The following is a 17,437-nucleotide window of genomic DNA, read 5'->3' as shown; positions in this document are numbered from 1 at the left end:
AACTCCTTGTATACATATACAAAACCAGATTCGGAATCAATAAACGCCTATCAAGCAACTACTATGTTTTCATAACTTTTTTCCCTCCTGTAAAGCAAGACTAATTTTGCACATGTATATGGCCAAGGTGGCTGATCGGACTAACTAGAACAAATACAGATGCAGTGACGGTTCCATTCTGGCGAAGCTAGGGCGAGATTTTTCGTGGGTTTTCATTGGGGAGACAGAGACAAAAAAAGATAAGGGATAGAGTGTGAAGGTATTGGTGTGAAAAATTATGCCTCGCAGGCCAAAACGAAAGTACAGACATGCTGGGGGAAACAAACAGTTTCCAGACTGGAATGAAAATTTCCTTTCTTCACAAAGCAATCCCTTTTCAATTTCACTCCGCCCTCCTTGTCTCCTAACAATTCTTGCTTCATCATTGTCAAGGGGTTCCCAGGTCTTCCCACATTCATCCTAGCCATCAGAGTAAAAATCTACAACTCTTTTTTACCCCAAAACTCCAGGCTAAATGCGCTACTGCACTCAGCCTGGAAAATGAATCGAGCTTTTAACATTCGCGTGAAACATTTCAAATACAATGCTGTAGCCGCCTATCTGGAGCCGCCACCCAGGAACTACAATACCCAGAATGCAGTGTTTTCCCTTCCGCCTTCTACCACGGCAATGCCTAAATTGATCTCATTTCCAGAAGCAATAGTCACATGACACGTTTCCTGTCAAGATGGCGGATAATCTACCTTCGGAGTTTGATGTGGTCGTAATAGGGACGGGTATGTGTGGCTCTGGTACTCACTGGACAAAGTGTAGGAAGTCTTTCCCGTTCCTACCTTCTCTGTCAGTGGCGAGGGTCGGCGAGAAATGTTGGGGGTCGAGTGTGAGAGGGAGAACGGAAAGGAAGCGAAGTAGTCTGGAGCCAGCGCGGGACTTGGCAGCTGCAGGGAGGGGCTTGGACCCGCGGTGCTTAGCGCCATTTGAGTAGGGGTCGATCTGGTCGATGTCGATTGCTGAGGTTGGTTGCTGCGGGTGATTCCTGTAATTTCCTTAGAGGGAGGTGGGTTTGCAGTGTCATGAGAACGGAGGGTGGGGATTTTGTCAATGGAGACACCTTTGGCATGACATGATTTCCTCCTTGTTAATTTCAAGGTGATATTCCCCATCATTTTGTCTCGCCATTTCATAGGAATTTTTCATATATTTATATAACCCTAGGGTGCAGTGCAGCTCGGATACATTTTGTTGCTCAGTTGTTGCCCATGTACGTTTTAATTTACTAAGGCGATGAAATGGATTCTTTTATGTTTTGTTGAGAAACCTAGGGGGTTGTAATTTGTTGAGGTGGCCATTATTCCTGCTTTATGGTGCTGAAAGAAATCATTTTGCTTTCTACCACCCACCTATCTACCCACAGCTAAATAAGCTGAGAACAAGCGTCTGTGAGTCCAGTTCAGGTGTGTGATCTTATCTTCCCCTTGTTTTCCCGTCATTTATTCTTCATATTTTGGGTGGTGCCAGAACTCCCCCTGCAATTTCTAGTTGACAAATTACACGTACAACACGTGGCAGAAAACATTTGGCAGCAGTTGGTATTTTGTTTTTCTTAACAGTGTAAAGGGTGGATTTTAGATGGGGTGAAATAGTTTGTTGGGTGGGGTTTTCTCCTGTCTACAGAACGTGGTAGGCTGGGGAACCCCGGTGGTTGAGACCCTGTCCATTGTGTTGAAGAATTCAGTTCATTGTCTTCTTAAACAGTAGGAGCAGCCATGTTTCCAGGTCGGGAGTAAAAATAATAACTACTTATTTTCGAATGCTTATTATTTGCTAATCGACATGCTAAGCACTTTACAAGCCGTGTATAATCCTCACAACAACCTTGTTAGAGTACGTATTCTTTACACTATACAGAGGAGGCAAAAGGGCTTAGAAAGGTTGCAATTTGCTCAAGATCACACAGCCGGTAAATTTCCAAAGGTCAATTCCATACCAGAAGGAGAATCAGTGGTTCTGACCCTCAGAGTTAACCCATATTAATAGAAATAATTGGGAAAACTTGGTTCTAGACCTTGCTTGGCCATTAACTAGCTGTGTGAGTTGCTAGGGCTAGGAACTTAATCTCTCTGAGCCTCAGTTTCCTTGTTTTTGAACATAGGGAGGGTAAACTAGATAACCTTTCCAGTGTTGTCTAACCAAAAATTATCTTATTCTGGTTGTACCTGGGTAATTGTTTTCAAAACAGCAAGGACATGTTTATTCTCAACCTGAAAACTGCATGGCTACAGATAACCTTGCTGTAGCTGCTATGAACAGATGTTGGATGAGAGCTGGAAGGAGTCAACAGACTCTATTCTCTCCAGTCTATCCTAAAACTTAGAACAATATCCACTTTAGAATAGTTGTTATACCATACTTGGGTCCTATGTTACTGCCTTTTTTTGTTGTTGTTACCTTGGCACTTAGGGTGTTTTAAAAATTACTTTGAATCATTAAGATACTTTTTCTTATCTTGATTCAAATTTTAATTGATAAGGGTGCTAATTCTTATCATTAAGTGCTGTTAATTCTTATATAAGACGTATTTTGCCTTCTAGTTCAGTTCATAATATGGATTACATCCATCCTGTTAGAGTCCGTTATGATAGAGGTAGGAAGATTCTGTGAGTGATCCAGAAAATTGCATCAGGGATATCTGGTGTATTTGGAAAAAGATTCATTTTAGACTTATTTCCGTGAGAGTAATGTTATTTCTCAAAGTATGGGAAGAACTTATTTGAGTTAGAAGTTTTTCATATCACTTAGTGAACACATTTTTACTTTTCAAGCACATTGTTTAAATTTATGATATGAAGCTTTGTTTTTAGGTAAGTCAAAGTGGAAAAATTGGATAAAAGCCATTTCCCAAATAAATGAATCCAATAATTCCAATCATTACTGAGTAAGAATGATTTTTAATGTGTTTGGAATATTCCTCTTCTGAAATACTTTGCTGAAAGTGGTCTTTAAGATGTGTTTGCCTTACTAGATGTACTAGCTTGAGTAAATCATGGAAAAATTAGTGTTTCAAAGATTCAGTTTTAATAACAAAAGCAGAATTAATCATGCACGTATCAGAAACATGAAGAAATAGGCTATGAGATGCAGTTTTTCTTTTAGCAGATTTAGTTATAGTTAAAATGTCATCAAGAGACAATTGCTTTATCAAGTAAAATAATCTGTGGATAATATTGTAAACCCCTTTGACCTTGATTAATTTGTATTTCTTTTCATTCTTCATAACACAACGTTTTCCTTAAGATCATGTTTTGAAGAGATTATGGGAAAATAAAGTTTTGTATGTATTTTCTTAGTTAAGCCCATTTCCTCCTGATTACAAAATACAGGAAATATCACTCGAACACCCAAAGGCAGAAGAATAAGATAAAGTACTTGAACCATGGAAAATATAGAAGAAAATGGAATAAGGAAGGAGCGCCAAATGGAGTCTCAAGGGAGAGGACAAAAATGGATATAGTGAGTTCAATATAAAATTAAAAAAAAAAATTTAATGAAAAATCATGACAATTATTTTAAAAAATGGATATAGTAATAAGTGTCTAGAAAATGGCCTTCAGTTTGGGTGCACGGTTGACATTTTAAGACATTTTGCCATTTAAAAAGACATTTGAGTGATAATTTTGTGGGTTACAGAGAAGTATCATCGGTTGCAGGTTAAAAATAGTCCCAGTAGCATAATACCTCACTGCAGGTGACTTATCTGGCAACCTGTGTAATCTGTAACCCGCAACAGAGCCATCCACTCAACAGAAGGGCAGACAAGATGGAAGTTACAAGAGTTATGGGATAATATCGGCATGCTTCTTACGTAGAGGAATCCCTCATTCTCTTACTTAGAGCATATTCATTCTTATTTTAGAAAATTCTAGCATGCTCAGAGTGTATTAGAAGCATCTTATTAGAAGATATAGGAAACGTTATCAACGTCTGCAAAAGCCGTGTTTGGGGGGGTGTCATTAGACGTAAGTGACAGTTCATATCCTTATGGGAAAGGAGAGAGACAAACACCTAAAATGCAAACCTGCGTCAGACAGCACAATGACCTGGCACCATTTAGTGTAGTGACAGACTACACATTTTTTAGAATATTCAACCCACATTTACTGAGAACCTAGTCCCTGCCCTTGTGACATTTACTGTGTTGCCTATTCTGAGGAGCTGTTTGGGGTTCCTGACTGTCACATGCTCAGAGCTGTTCTAAGCCAATGTGGCCTTTTCATTGCATTCTTCTTGCTTTCTGAAGGCCACATAGAGATTCATTCTGCATCCCTTTCCTTACTAAAGTACACCACACATATTATATTTTGGAATTCTTCCCCTAAATGGGCTGTGGAGTAGGCTAGCTTAACATTTTTCCTGCAGAGCATAAACACATAGATCCTTTTTTGATTTAAGAGTTTTATTGCTAAAGATTATGGGGAAAGAAGTGAGATAACAAAAATAACAAACATGGGGGCAATTACAAGGGGTATTTGCTTCTAAATCCTGACTACCTTGCTAGGTCATGCTCAGCATAGTCCAAAATCGATGTGGCATAATGGGAATCACTTAACCTTCCTACTGGGTAACTTTGGGAAAATTGCATAACATCTTGGGACATCAATTTGTTCATCTGTAAAGTGAGAGACTTGAATTAGGTGACCTCTAAGGTAGGCATCTACCAGCTCTAAAATTTACCATTGTGTGCGCATAATTATGATCCTGGGTCCTTGAGAAAAGACAATTCTGTATAGTCCTCTTAAGAAGTCAAGTCAGTGTTTGATATACTTCAGAAATTTTTCTATCAAAGTGGTTCATAAAAAAACATTTTCTTGGAAATGATAAGCCGCTTTCATCAGGAAAGGTCATGTAGGTAACACAGCTCCTTTCTTGATGTTAGCTGAGCATTGAAACTTTAAGGTGGTTAACTTTGGCCAGCAGCTCATTGACTATAATGCTTATGATGGTGGCGGAGTAACTTCGCTTCTCTAAACGTTGGGGGATAGTAATGTTGTAGGAGGTATCATGGAAACTGATTTTTACTAAATACCTGTTTATGCCAGACTCTCTGCCAAGTGATTTCTCATATATGTATCTTATTTAATCCTCTCTCAGGATGCCTGTGTGTGGTTCTAATATCAGAGGATGTCCATACTTTCTCTGCCTGCATTTCCTAAAATCCGTGAACCTGTGGTCTAGAGCAGAGTTGTTTTTTTTAAATTGCAAGATGCCACCTATCTGTGGGTCATGAAATCAATTCCAGCATTAAAAAAAAACAGAAGTAGAATAGAATATGTATTAGAATATATTATATGTAGTAAGGATGAGTGTAGTTTTTTTTTTTTTTTAAGGTTACAGGTCATTTGTTTATTTTTGTTCTGCTGGCCAGAGCTGGATAAAATTATTTTTTTTCTTTTAAATTGGTTAGTTACTCAGTGATGTTCAAAGAGTCAGAATGTTATTGTTGTGCAGTTAAAACATCTGCAGGTTTGACAATTGTTTTTAGACTTCAGTCACTTATCCGTTCTTCTGCCTCAGTTATTCTGCTATTGATTCCTTCTAGTGTAGTTTTCATTTCAGTTATTATATTGGTCATCTCTGTTTGTTTGTTCTTTAATTCTTCTAGGTCTTTGTTAAACATTTCTTGCATCTTCTCGATCTTTGCCTCCATTCTTTTTCCGAGGTCCTGGATCATCTTCACTATCATTATTCTGAATTCTTTTTCTGGATGGTTGCCTATCTCCACTTCATTTAGTTGTTTTTCTGGGTTTTTTTCTTGTTCCTTCATCTGGTATATAGCCCTCTGCCTTTTCATCTTGTCTATCTTTCTGTAAATGTGGTTTTTGTTCCACAGGCTGCAGGATTGTAGTTTTTCTTGCTTCTGCTATCTGCCCTCTGGTGGTTGAGGCTATCTAAGAGGCTTGATGGGAGGCTCTGGTGGTGGGTAGAGCTGACTGTTGCTGTGGTGGTCAGAGCTCTGCAAAACTTTAATCCACTTGACTGTTGATGGGTGGGGCTGGGTTCCCTCCCTGTTGGTTGTTTTGCCTGAGGCAACCCAACACTGGAGCGTACCTGGGCTCTTTGGTGGGGCTAATGGCAGACTCTGGGAGGGCTCACGCCAAGGAGTACTTCCCAGAACCTCCGCTGCCAGTGTCCTTGTCCCCACAGTGAAATAGAGCCAGCCCCCGCCTCTGCAGGAGACCCTCCAACACTAGCAGGTAGGTCTGGTTCAGTCTCCCCCAGGGTCACTGCTCCTTCCCCCGGGTCCTGATGCGCACACTATTCCGTGTGCACCCTCCAAGAGTGGGGTCTCTGTTTCCCCTAGTCCTGTCGAAGTCCTGCAATCAATTCCCACTAGGCTTCAAAGTCTGATTCTCTATGAATTCCTCCTCCCGTTGCCGGAACCCCAGGTTGGGAAGCCTGACGTGGGGCTCAGAACCTTCACTCCAGTGGGTGGACTTCTCTGGTATAAGTGTTTGCCAGTCTGTGAGTCACCCACCTAACGGTTATGGGATTTGATTTTACTCTGATTGCGCCCCTCCTACCGTCTCACTGTGGCTTCTCCTCTGTCCTTGGACGTGGGGTATCCTCCTTGGTGAAGTCCAGTGTCTTCCTGTCGATGATTGTCCAGCAGCCAGTTGTGATTCTGGTGCTCTCGCAAGAGGGAGTGAGAGCACGTCCTTCTACTCCGCCATCTTGGTTAATCAACCTAGTTTTTTTTTTTTTTTTGGATGCAACATTTTTTAAAATATTTTATTTATTTTTATTTTTGGCTGTGTTGGGTCTTAGTTGTGGCACGTAGGATCTTCATTGTGGCATGCGTGCTCTTTGTTGTGGTGCGTGGGCTTCTCTCTAGTTGTGGTGTGCAGGTTTTCTCTCTGTAGTTGAGGTGCGTGGGCTCAGTAGTTGCACTGTGCGGGCTTAGTTGCCCACTTAGTTCCCCGACCAGGGATTGAACCCACATCCCCTGCATTGGAAGGTGGATTCTTTACCACTGGACCACCAGGGAAGTCCCAGGATGAGTATAGTTTCATGAAACATATATTTTATGTGTGTATCACTGTGTGAAGCACACACACATACATATATTCATATATATTTTGGGGGTGGCTAGGGGCAAAAAGTTTTAAAGTTTAGAGAATATTGATTAACTGAATAACATAGTGAGTAGAAATGAAAGTAATATTTCAAAAGTCATTTGGTTCTACAAATGCTGTACCATCCGTATGTTTTCTTTACCTTGACATGTATGTATCTCATTTGAGAGCATAGTGTAGTGATTGACAAGGTGGCTCTGAAATGGGACAGACTGTGTTTGAATCATCTGTGCCTCTTGTGCCACCTCACATATGTTCCTTAATGTCTAAGTTTCAATTTTCTCATCTCTAAAAGAGAATAAATCTCACAGAGCTGTGTTGAGGATTCAATGGAATAATTCTGTAAAATGCTTAGTAAGTGCTCAGAAAAGGTAGTTGATTTTTATAGCCCATAATGCCATACTGAGGTGCTTTTATCACCACTACTGTTACGGTGAATGCCTCCAAGGAAAGGCTCATAGTTTTCATGGAGAGCAGTGGAAAGATTCAGGTGTCTGAGTCATCTTCCTCCTCTTCCCATTGGCCGTTTGGTGGGAAAGACCTTTGTGTGTCTGTTACCACTATTTCTATCAGACTTCTTAACTGACGGTTTTCTTTCCGTTTTTTTTTTTTTTTTCTTTTACTCTGTTTTGTTCACCAGCTTGCATTATTTGTCATTTGTTTTGAACAGATTTGTCTTGTTTGAGGCATAATGTGAAGGTTTTGAATAGATTTATCTTGTTTGAGGCATAGTGTGAAACTCTTCCTTGTCAGTGTAAGAATGCTGAAGGAGCTAAAGAGAGCTTACAGGTTTTGCTGTTCTGAAAAATGCTTTGCAATTCTTCAGGCATTTATTGATGGAAAAGTATGCCTTTTCTGCTCTCAATACCTAGAAAAGTAAGGGGAGTTATATAACTCTGGAGAAGACTCTCTGGAGAGGCTTACGCTTCACTGTAAATCATAAGTTTGAGCCAATCCCTCAGAGAGAGCCGCATCTGTTACCAGAGTTCTCTCCGCAGCATCATTTTCATCTCCCATGCCTCACGTCATTTTCTCATTTTCTCCAGTATCCTCATGATGTTTTGGAGAACTCAAGCTACAGCAATTAAAATCAAACACGGCTGCTCACCATCACATTCTCATGTTTCACATAAAATCCCAATGCACAGAAACAATTATAATTCCATGTAATTGACCTGTTACTCATGCTAAATCATCTGCTATTCAGTTTCAGTACAGTCTTTCCACTGAAAAGTTAGGCTGTGCCTGCTATGTATGTAAATGGTTTAAAAAGTAAAATAGTCTAAAAGTCATCAGTTCCCAGTTTATATTAATATGTATATTACAAGACTACATATATATACACGCATATATGTCAATATATACACATGTATATATTATGTATATATGCTAGAGAGATTGGAAACATTTTGGGGATATTTAGTTGTTACCAACAAAATAGGGATACTTTGAAAGATTTATTCTTTTTTGCTTTTCTAGTAATCTTATTAAAGGGCAGTGTAAAAAGAGATGGTAATTTATCACAGATACTGATTTCTCCAAGTATGATTATGAGAGCTATCATGTTATCATAATGAGACTATTTAAAAAATAGTTTGAAAATAGGTGAAGAGACCAGGGGCAGCTTTTCACCAGGGTGGTGCTTCACATGAGTGTTTGATCTCATATTAGATTTTACCAAGAGTTTAAGTGGGTAATGTCATACCGCTTGACTGATTTGGTTTATATCACATTTACAAAAGTACCAACATCTACTTTTTCTCCTGAGTAGTGTTCATACGTATCTTTTTTGTCCAGCCTAGTGTTGATGTTGAGTTACAATGGCTTTTGGTTAATGGCAGTTTTAGTCATTTTGTATTGCTTTGAACTGTTTTGGATCATGTATCTGTGTGAATTTGCACATTTGTTAAACTGCTTTTCTGTATATGCATTTAAAATAATTATGGAAAAGTTTGCACAAGCTAAAGTACAGAGAAAGAAGGTTTTACATACAGATATCAGGCATATTAGGAAGATGCTGAGTTGTGTTCTAATCCTTAGTTTTCTATGTTACTTTGGCATGAGCTCTCTAGGCCAAATAGAGGGCATAGAATTAAATTTAGTATGTACAACACACTGTTAAACAAATATATGAAATTATTTCTGGCATTTATTATGCTGAATCCAATGCTAAGCCCTTAAAATGCATTATCTCATCTGATTCTCACAGTAACCTTGTCTGTGTTAGATGCTTGTGTTATCTCCATTTTACAAATGTGGAACCTAAGGCTTAGTTAAGTTTGACCGAGGTCAAACTATTAAGACTGGAGTTGCTCTGGCTAGGTATTAGATTGAGCTGGTTGGATTCTTCCATGTGAAAAAATACCTTATACTCTCAAGATTAGATTATTGTGTTCTAGCTTAGCAGTTGACAGTTGCTTCATTTTGGGGAGTTATCATTGTTGACATTAAAATCCTGATGCCAGCAAAGCCTTGTGGTGTTAACTCATTATTGACAGCATCATGACATCTGTCGTCAACTCACAAACCTTTTGATGAAGGTGAACTGAATGACTTGGTTGTGTTTATCCCTTAAAACTGAAAAAACAGAATCAGCCACTAAAGTAATGTCTAGCAATGGGATCAGAAAATATAGTCATATTTCAAGTGATAATCTGTTTCCCTAGGAATTATTCATTGATTACAAGATACGTAATTTCCCACAGAAATAAAACCATTGTTAAAAATGAGCTATAGGCTATTTGTGCATGTGCGAGGGTTTGCCGTTTTGTCTTTTTAAACAAATTTTTTTTAGTTTTATGCACTTGTAAATTGAATTTTCAAGATCAGGTATGAGACTCATTGTTCTGTTTATGAAGCTTTTCTTTTTTTAATTGACTCTTCTTTTGGTTCCTATAATTGTCAACAATTGTCAGCACTTGCAATGGATGCATCTTAATTGACAGAGTAGATGTGGTATCTTTTCCCTCCAAGGGCCATGTCATTAACAAATAATATTAATAACTAACACTTTTACGAATATACTTCCAGACCCGTGTGTATAGATGTGTGTATGCTATTCTGTTTTTCGCTTCACAGTATGTTATGAACATCATTCCATGTTAATCAAATCTTCTTCCTCAGTGTCTTTTTTAAAAACTTTTCATTTGGAGATAATTCGACTCACATGCAGTTGTAAGAAATAATATAGGAAGATCCTGTATATGTTCACCCAGCTTCCCCTAGTGGTAAGTAAGATCTTGCATAACTACATGTAGTATAACCAGGTAATTGACCTTACCCAGTGGCCTTATTCAGATGTCACCAGTTTTACATGTACTTGTGTGTGTTTAGTTCTGTACAGTTTTATCACGTGAAGATTGGTGTCACATCCAGATATAAAACAGTTTCATCATACTCTCTCATGATACCTTTTTATAGCCATGGACACCTCCCTCCTACCTACATCCCTAAATCCTGGCAACCCCTAATCTGTTCTTCATCTTTATGATTATGTCAGTTCCAAAAGTTTATTAAATGTCATATTAAGTAGATGCTTAGTAAATATTATTTTCTATAGATGTCCTGTCATTTATTTAAATTAGCAACTTTTGTTGGACATTTAAGGTTTTCAGTTTTTCACTTTCATAAACTAAGGCTGTGATGAACACGGTTGTGCCTAAATCTTTTGTACGTATTTAATTATTTCCTTAGGATAAATACCTAGAACTGTAACTGTTAAATTGAATTTTAGAGGGTGGTTACATAAAGCTTTTGATTTGTATTGATGAATTGCCTTAAGGAAAGTTTGCCAGTCTAATCTCACCAGTGGAGTATGAGAATGCTTATTTTCCCATAGTCTTTCAACATTGTCTATGAATGTCTTATTCTTAATTACTGTCAACATCATAGCCAAAAAAATATTTCCTTGTTTGCATTTACATTTTCAGATCATAAGTGAAGTTGACTATTTAATAGGTATATTGGTCAATTATGTTTCTTTTGTAAATTGCCCTTACCCATGTTTCTATTGTGCCATATTTTTCTTTTCAACATGTAATAATTCTTTATATACTAAAGACTTTAAATCTTTGTCATGTATTTTGTAAATTTGCCTTCTTTTTTATGGTGGTTTCTCATGTATGAAACGTTATAATTTTCATGTAGTGAAATCTATCAAATGTTTTTTTCTTTTATGGTTACTGCCTTTGGAGATATGCATAGAAAGCCTTCCAAGATTAAGTAAATATTGACTCTTAGTTTCTTTTTTAATATTTTATTTTTTACATTTAAATTTTAATTCACCTGAAATTTACTTTGTTGTAGAATATGAGGGTTTTTACCTTCTAAATCATTAGCTGGTTATTCTAACACCGTCGATGTATTCTTTCTCCACTGAATTGAAATACTTCCTTTATTTTTTTTATTATATGATCAGTTTTTGGACTTTCTGCCAGTAATCTGGGTGTCTCTTTGAGTGTAGTCGGAACTATAAAGTGGGAATAGACTGGGTCATCTGATCTGTAGAGAAATGATAACTTTCCCTCTTTGAAATCTCAAGAAATACAAGGCAATATTTGAATATATAAAAAAATATAGCATCTACTCTGAAAAATAGCAAACTAAAAGAAAAAGGAAAACAGATTTGGAATATTTGCAACTCATAACAAAGGAATAATTACATACAAATAATATCTTCAAATTTATATGAAAAATGTCAAGATGTCTACAGGTAAATGGGCAGAGAGTGTAAACAGACACGAGAGGTTACAAATAGTCAACAAACTGCAGGGAAAATATTTTTTTCTGATTAATAGTCAAATGCAAAATAACCTGATAATTAAAAACATTAAATTAAAGGAGTAATAACTAATTGTTGATGAAGTTGTATTCAGTTGAAATGCTGATGGTATTATAAATTGGGACAACACTTTGGCAAAGTAACAGTTCGTACTAAGAATTGTCAATATGTTCATTCCCTTAAACTCAGTAACTCCAGATCTGAGAATTTATTGTGAGAAAAATCATTCAATAGAGGTAAAAAGCTACAAGGGTGACAACATCTATTTTAAAGCTGCTTATCATAGTAAAGTTTGGAAATAATGTTGTATATCAAAGAGCCCCGATGTCTCAAAGGAGTCTGGTGGACTGATGGAGTAGGCAGTTTTACAGTGTGGCCTAAGATATTTTTTATTACAAAATATCATACATACAAATGAAATATATGTGTGTGTATGTATACATATTTTTTATTTCTTTCTTTCAGTGAACAGTAACAAAGTGAGTGGCATGTATGTATGACCCACCTAAAGAAAAAGAACACTACCAGAATATTACCAGTACCTTAGGAGCTCCCTGGGTGCGCCACCATCCATCTCCCATTCCTTTCCCACAGCTGTAACCATTATGGTAAACTGCTTTAATTGTCCTCTTGTTTTTTTAAAGTGTTTTTTATCACATGTATATCACCAAACCATATGTTGTTAGTTTTTCCTGTTTTTGACCCTTGTCTAACTTTTGGAATTCTACTCTATGTATTCTTTCTGTGACTTGCTTTCCTTGGTCAGTGTTATGCTTGTGAGATTCATCTGTACAGATACATATAGCTGTAATTCCCCTGCATACTCCCACATACACACACACACACACACACACACTCACACACTGCTATTATATAGTATTATAGGCTTGCAAATCTTCAACTTCAGTAGGTTATGCATATTCACCAAAATAATTGTATTTATTTGCCCTTTGGTTTTCAGCTTTTCAAGGCCCCTGCCTCCCTCAGGAAATGTATAATGTCATAAACACACATTCACGACAAAATAAGATCGTTAGGTACACGTCGTTCTGCAACTTTTTCAGTCAATAATTCTCACCTTTCTTTCCATTCCAGTACTGTTTTATCCCATGTAGCACACAGACCATGTTTAACTTTCTACATTCTCCCACCCCAAAATACCCTTTACAGCTGATATGTACAAACTTGTGTCCAGTTCATTATTATGCATTGCTTCTGGTTGTTATATCCTGTAAGTCTGTTTTATTCTAGCTTGTTTTTTTTTGTTTTTTGAAGTGACGACTGAGATGTCACAGAGAGACTAGGCCAGTGATCCTTACCTTTTAGATTTGGCTGCTTTCTTCATTGTAGTATCATTTACCTTGTTCCTCTAGACTGTCTTTTTCCTGTAAACTGAAAGTTATATCTAAAGGCTTGGTGGATTCAAGGTTAACGTTTTTGGCTAGAACATCTTTGGTGATATGGATGTCATGTTGGATCATACCAGAAGACAAAATATCTGGTTGATCCGCTATGAGTGTTGCTAAGGTTGACCCAGGATTAGGATGATGACAATATGATGCCTCCATTGTATGGATTTATTTTTCCCATGTGTATTGAAAATAATCTGTATATTGCTTTTGGCACTATGCAAACCATTCAGTTTGATACCAACTATTCACAGCATTGTTTTCACATCAATAGGTAGTCCTTATATGAATAAGTATTTTCATTAAGACTTGCAAAATGATGTTTTTTTCTAGGTCTTTGATTCCTTCTACATTTAATAGCTGCCACTGAATGCCAATTTCTTAATTTACAAAAGAGAACATACCTTTCTAGTATTACTGGTATCTACCAATTAGAGTACGCATTTCCAAGATTGAAGTCGTTTGGGAAACTGAATTAATTCTAAGGTTGCTTGATGGGGATGGACAAAGAGATTTAGATGTCCTGAAGCCAGACTAGATAGGTTCCAGTATTAACTTTGCCATTTACTGGGTATATGACTTTGGGTAAAGTACTTAACCCCTGTTTTCAGTTTCCCCATCCTCTACTGCCTTATGTGTACCTGTGGACAAAGAATAGAAAGTAAAGGAAAAATGAAAAAAAAAATTTGTTAGGGGTCGGGTTATGGGTGATTAAAATATTTTCTTTAGCATTGTATCATATTTACAGTGTAAGAGAGGAAATGAAAAAGAAAAGTAACTGTCCTGCTGCTCTTTAAGTATTTTTAATATGCATTTTTAAGTGTAAAATCACTGACAAGTGATTCATAAACCTTTTATATTGATATTTGGTTTATCCCTCTTGTTACGGCATTTAAGAAATTCTTAATGCAATAAAATTATAATTTTCATTAGATAAAATTTTATCCTTTGTTTTATTTTAATAAACTCAGTATAATCACTGTTCAGCTTTTTAATAAGCAGGATAAAATAATTATCCTCAATGTTTTCTCAATGATACTGTAGCCAGTTTTCTCTTAGATACATAATGAGACTACATTTAAAACTTAATTTGAAGTGTTTTACCTTAAGGAATGTTATATAATAACAAATTCATAGGCCCTTTCAAATTTAGTTTATAAGGCTCATAAGGGTTTTTTTCTCTACTTTTTAAAAAATGGATTTCATCATAGGATTTCATATAAGGAAGGAAGGTTATTTGTTGTGTGATTTTGTAACATTCTTGGAATGAGCACAGTCTCTCTCATCATCTATTTTAGTCTCATAGCTTTATAAATAATACAGTAAAGGTCATTTTTCTTCTGTGGCACATAAGTAAAATATGTTCTGAACAAAGAAACTTTATTTTCCTCATTACAAGTTAAATATTGTTAAAGAAACCTTATTTTCCTCATCACAAGTTAAATGTTATTTGTTATTAAGTTTGAAGAGAGCTCAACTGGGATATCCTTTGCTGTGAAAAGATCATTTTGGTCACTTAAATTGATACAACAGAAATATTAGTATTAAGAAAATTAAGTAAAAATTAATTGTAGTGGAATCTGCTTATTTTATTTCCTGGCATGGAATAGGTCTTTGGCAAATATTTACATTACTTAATAAAACTTTCATTAAGAGATTTGAGTTGATATAGTTTTCTCGGTTTAGATAAAAAACAAAATACTAAATCTCTGCTTTCCAAGGGATTATTTTATTTGGTAGACCCAGCCTTTCATTAGCTCTGTAAATTTGGTATTAAATTTTATTTTTTAAGCTTTTTATTATGGCCAGTTTCAAACATAAAAAATAGAATAAAATAACTCCCCATGTACCAATCTCCCAGTTTCAACAGTTATCAATTTATGGCCTCTTTTCTTCTGTACCCTCGACCTTCTCGTTTCACGATCCAATCCTGGATTATTTTAATGCAAATCCCATATATTATAACATTCCATCTGTAAATATTTCAATATATATGTGAAGGACAAGGGCTCTCCTTTTTAAACATAACTACAGTAGCTTTATGCCCTTGTTTGCATTTTCAGTTCTTCCTAAGGCATTTATCCATTATATTTCTTTGCTCTAGTACTCCTTTTAGCTTAGTTTTTATTTCTGAAATGATTTTTCTTTCATTTCTTCTTGAGTCATTTCATTCTTTTTTCAAATATTCCTATTATCTAATCACCACACTTTTTAAGTTTTTCTAATTCTGATTTATGTTGTTCTTTCAGACCGTCTATTATTTCCTTAATTTCTTTTAGCTTATAGTACCATAGTTAGGTTATAGTTTTCATCTAATTTGCAAGCATGTCTTTCTGGGATGCTTTCATTGTCTGTTAGGCTGTTATTTCACTTCTATTCTCTCTATGTATATATATATATTACTGTATATTGAATGGGATTCAACAAAGATCCTTTTGTTTTGCTCATTTTTAAGTGAAAAAAGTTTTCCTTGTGTTTTTAATAGGGAGTGTGTATCAGGATAGCTTTTCTAACTTAACTGCTCTAGAGCTCTCCTGTATTTTCACTAAATAATCCAAAAAATAGCCTGAGATCTGAGATCTGATAGCTGTGTCACCCTCCCCCAGTTTTGTATGGACCTTCTCTACCCTTTGCACCTATTTTCCCTGTTCTGCTGAATTTGGATTATATTCCCAAGAGTTACTCCTCTGTGCAGGGATTTATCTAGAAGGACAGTTTTTCATTTTCCTAAGTTCATAGGGCCCAACTCCATTCCCACTTCCTCACCACTCTAGCACTCCCAGGGGTTCCTTTGCACTCATCCACAGGTTGGAGCCTGTGAAGTCCCCTCCCACTTTCTGCTGCTATTTTCACAATGAACTTGCAAGCTTCCGGTGAGTGCCTGATAGCAATTTTGGGGTTCTCTGGCTCTCAGCGCTGTCACAAATTTCTTTGTCTTCCCTTCACTTCCTCTTGCACAGTCTCTGATATCACATTGGTCTTATAGCTATTGAAGGTTTGTAATGACCCACTTGTATTTTGGAGTTCATCACGATATTTTGTCATCTAGCTTTGTTGTAGATATTGTCCCTGGGAGTTTGGTTTCGGTATCCTGGTTGCACTGTCTGTTTTTATGGGGGTCTCAGGGGGAGATTCAGCAACTTTGCTGCTAATGCCATCTTATCCTGTTTTTATTTTTAAGTTCAAGTCATTTGCACAAGAACAGAGTCCAAGTTGTTGATCTATCACTAACATTCACCTTTGAGAACTTGCAGCAAACCTTATGGGTCACTTATTTCAAGCTCTTCATTTTATCTGTAAGCATATTTATAAGGAAGCTGAATTCCAGAGAGGTTAAGTGACTTTTCAGCTATTTAGTATAAACCTGAAAACAAGAATTCAGTTTTCCTAGTATTGAGACAGTGTTCTTATTAGACATTCCTAAAAGTTCACAGTATATTGAATTTTTAAAAATTAACATGAATTTTGTGAGTTAATATTTTAATGGATAGTATATTTATCCAAAGTTCTAAAAATTACATAGATATTAACAGTATTTTCTCCCATGAGGAAGAAGCCCATAGATATTAAATTACTACATTTATTAGTATGTTTGATATTTCGTGTGGGTCAAAGTGAATTACAATAATTGTCAATTTAAAAACAGTATTTTTATCTATACTTCTTGAAATTTCCCTAAGCTACTTCACTGGCAGTTTTTTTCTTTTTAAGGTAACCACTAAAAAGTAAATATAAGATATAAACTTTTTAACTTATAATTTAATAGGAATGAACAAAACTACTTAAACCTGGGTTGAAATTTAATTTCTGTCTAATTTTGTGATGTCACTTTTTTTGAGCGGCTGTGACATGAGTTAAGTGGGTCGTTTTACCTTTGCATTGCTCAGTCTAGTCAGTTCTGTACCTAATGTTGTTTATGCTTTGTTTACGATGGTACAGAAAGTCTGTACATAGGGTTGTTTAAGTAGTAAAGGATGTGGCTCTCTAAAAGCTTCTTATACTCACAAGTTTTTCCTTGCCAGTAATTCTACTTTATTCCTAAAAAAAAAGAAGTTATTCTTTATAAAAAGTCGCAGTAAATTTTCTAGTTCTATGTAATTTTCTTTCCATTCTGGTCT

At 36.3% G+C, this 17,437-nt stretch overlaps 1 protein-coding gene across 1 annotated transcript in view; it reads left to right on the top strand.

Moving 5' to 3' along the window:
• Window positions 1-716: 716 nt before the first annotated feature.
• The window catches only part of CHM (CHM Rab escort protein), a 177,332-nt gene continuing 160,611 nt past the window's right edge, over window positions 717-17,437 (top strand). The window contains exon 1 of the mRNA XM_059911312.1: window positions 717-776. Coding sequence (XP_059767295.1) covers window positions 728-776 — 49 coding nt within the window. The 5' untranslated portion in view covers window positions 717-727. The remainder of the gene's footprint in view (window positions 777-17,437) is intronic.

The sequence above is a fragment of the Balaenoptera ricei genome, chromosome X (assembly GCF_028023285.1).
Source record: "Balaenoptera ricei isolate mBalRic1 chromosome X, mBalRic1.hap2, whole genome shotgun sequence".
Lineage (NCBI taxonomy): Eukaryota > Metazoa > Chordata > Mammalia > Artiodactyla > Balaenopteridae > Balaenoptera > Balaenoptera ricei.
This window is presented reverse-complemented; position numbering and strand designations above follow the sequence as displayed.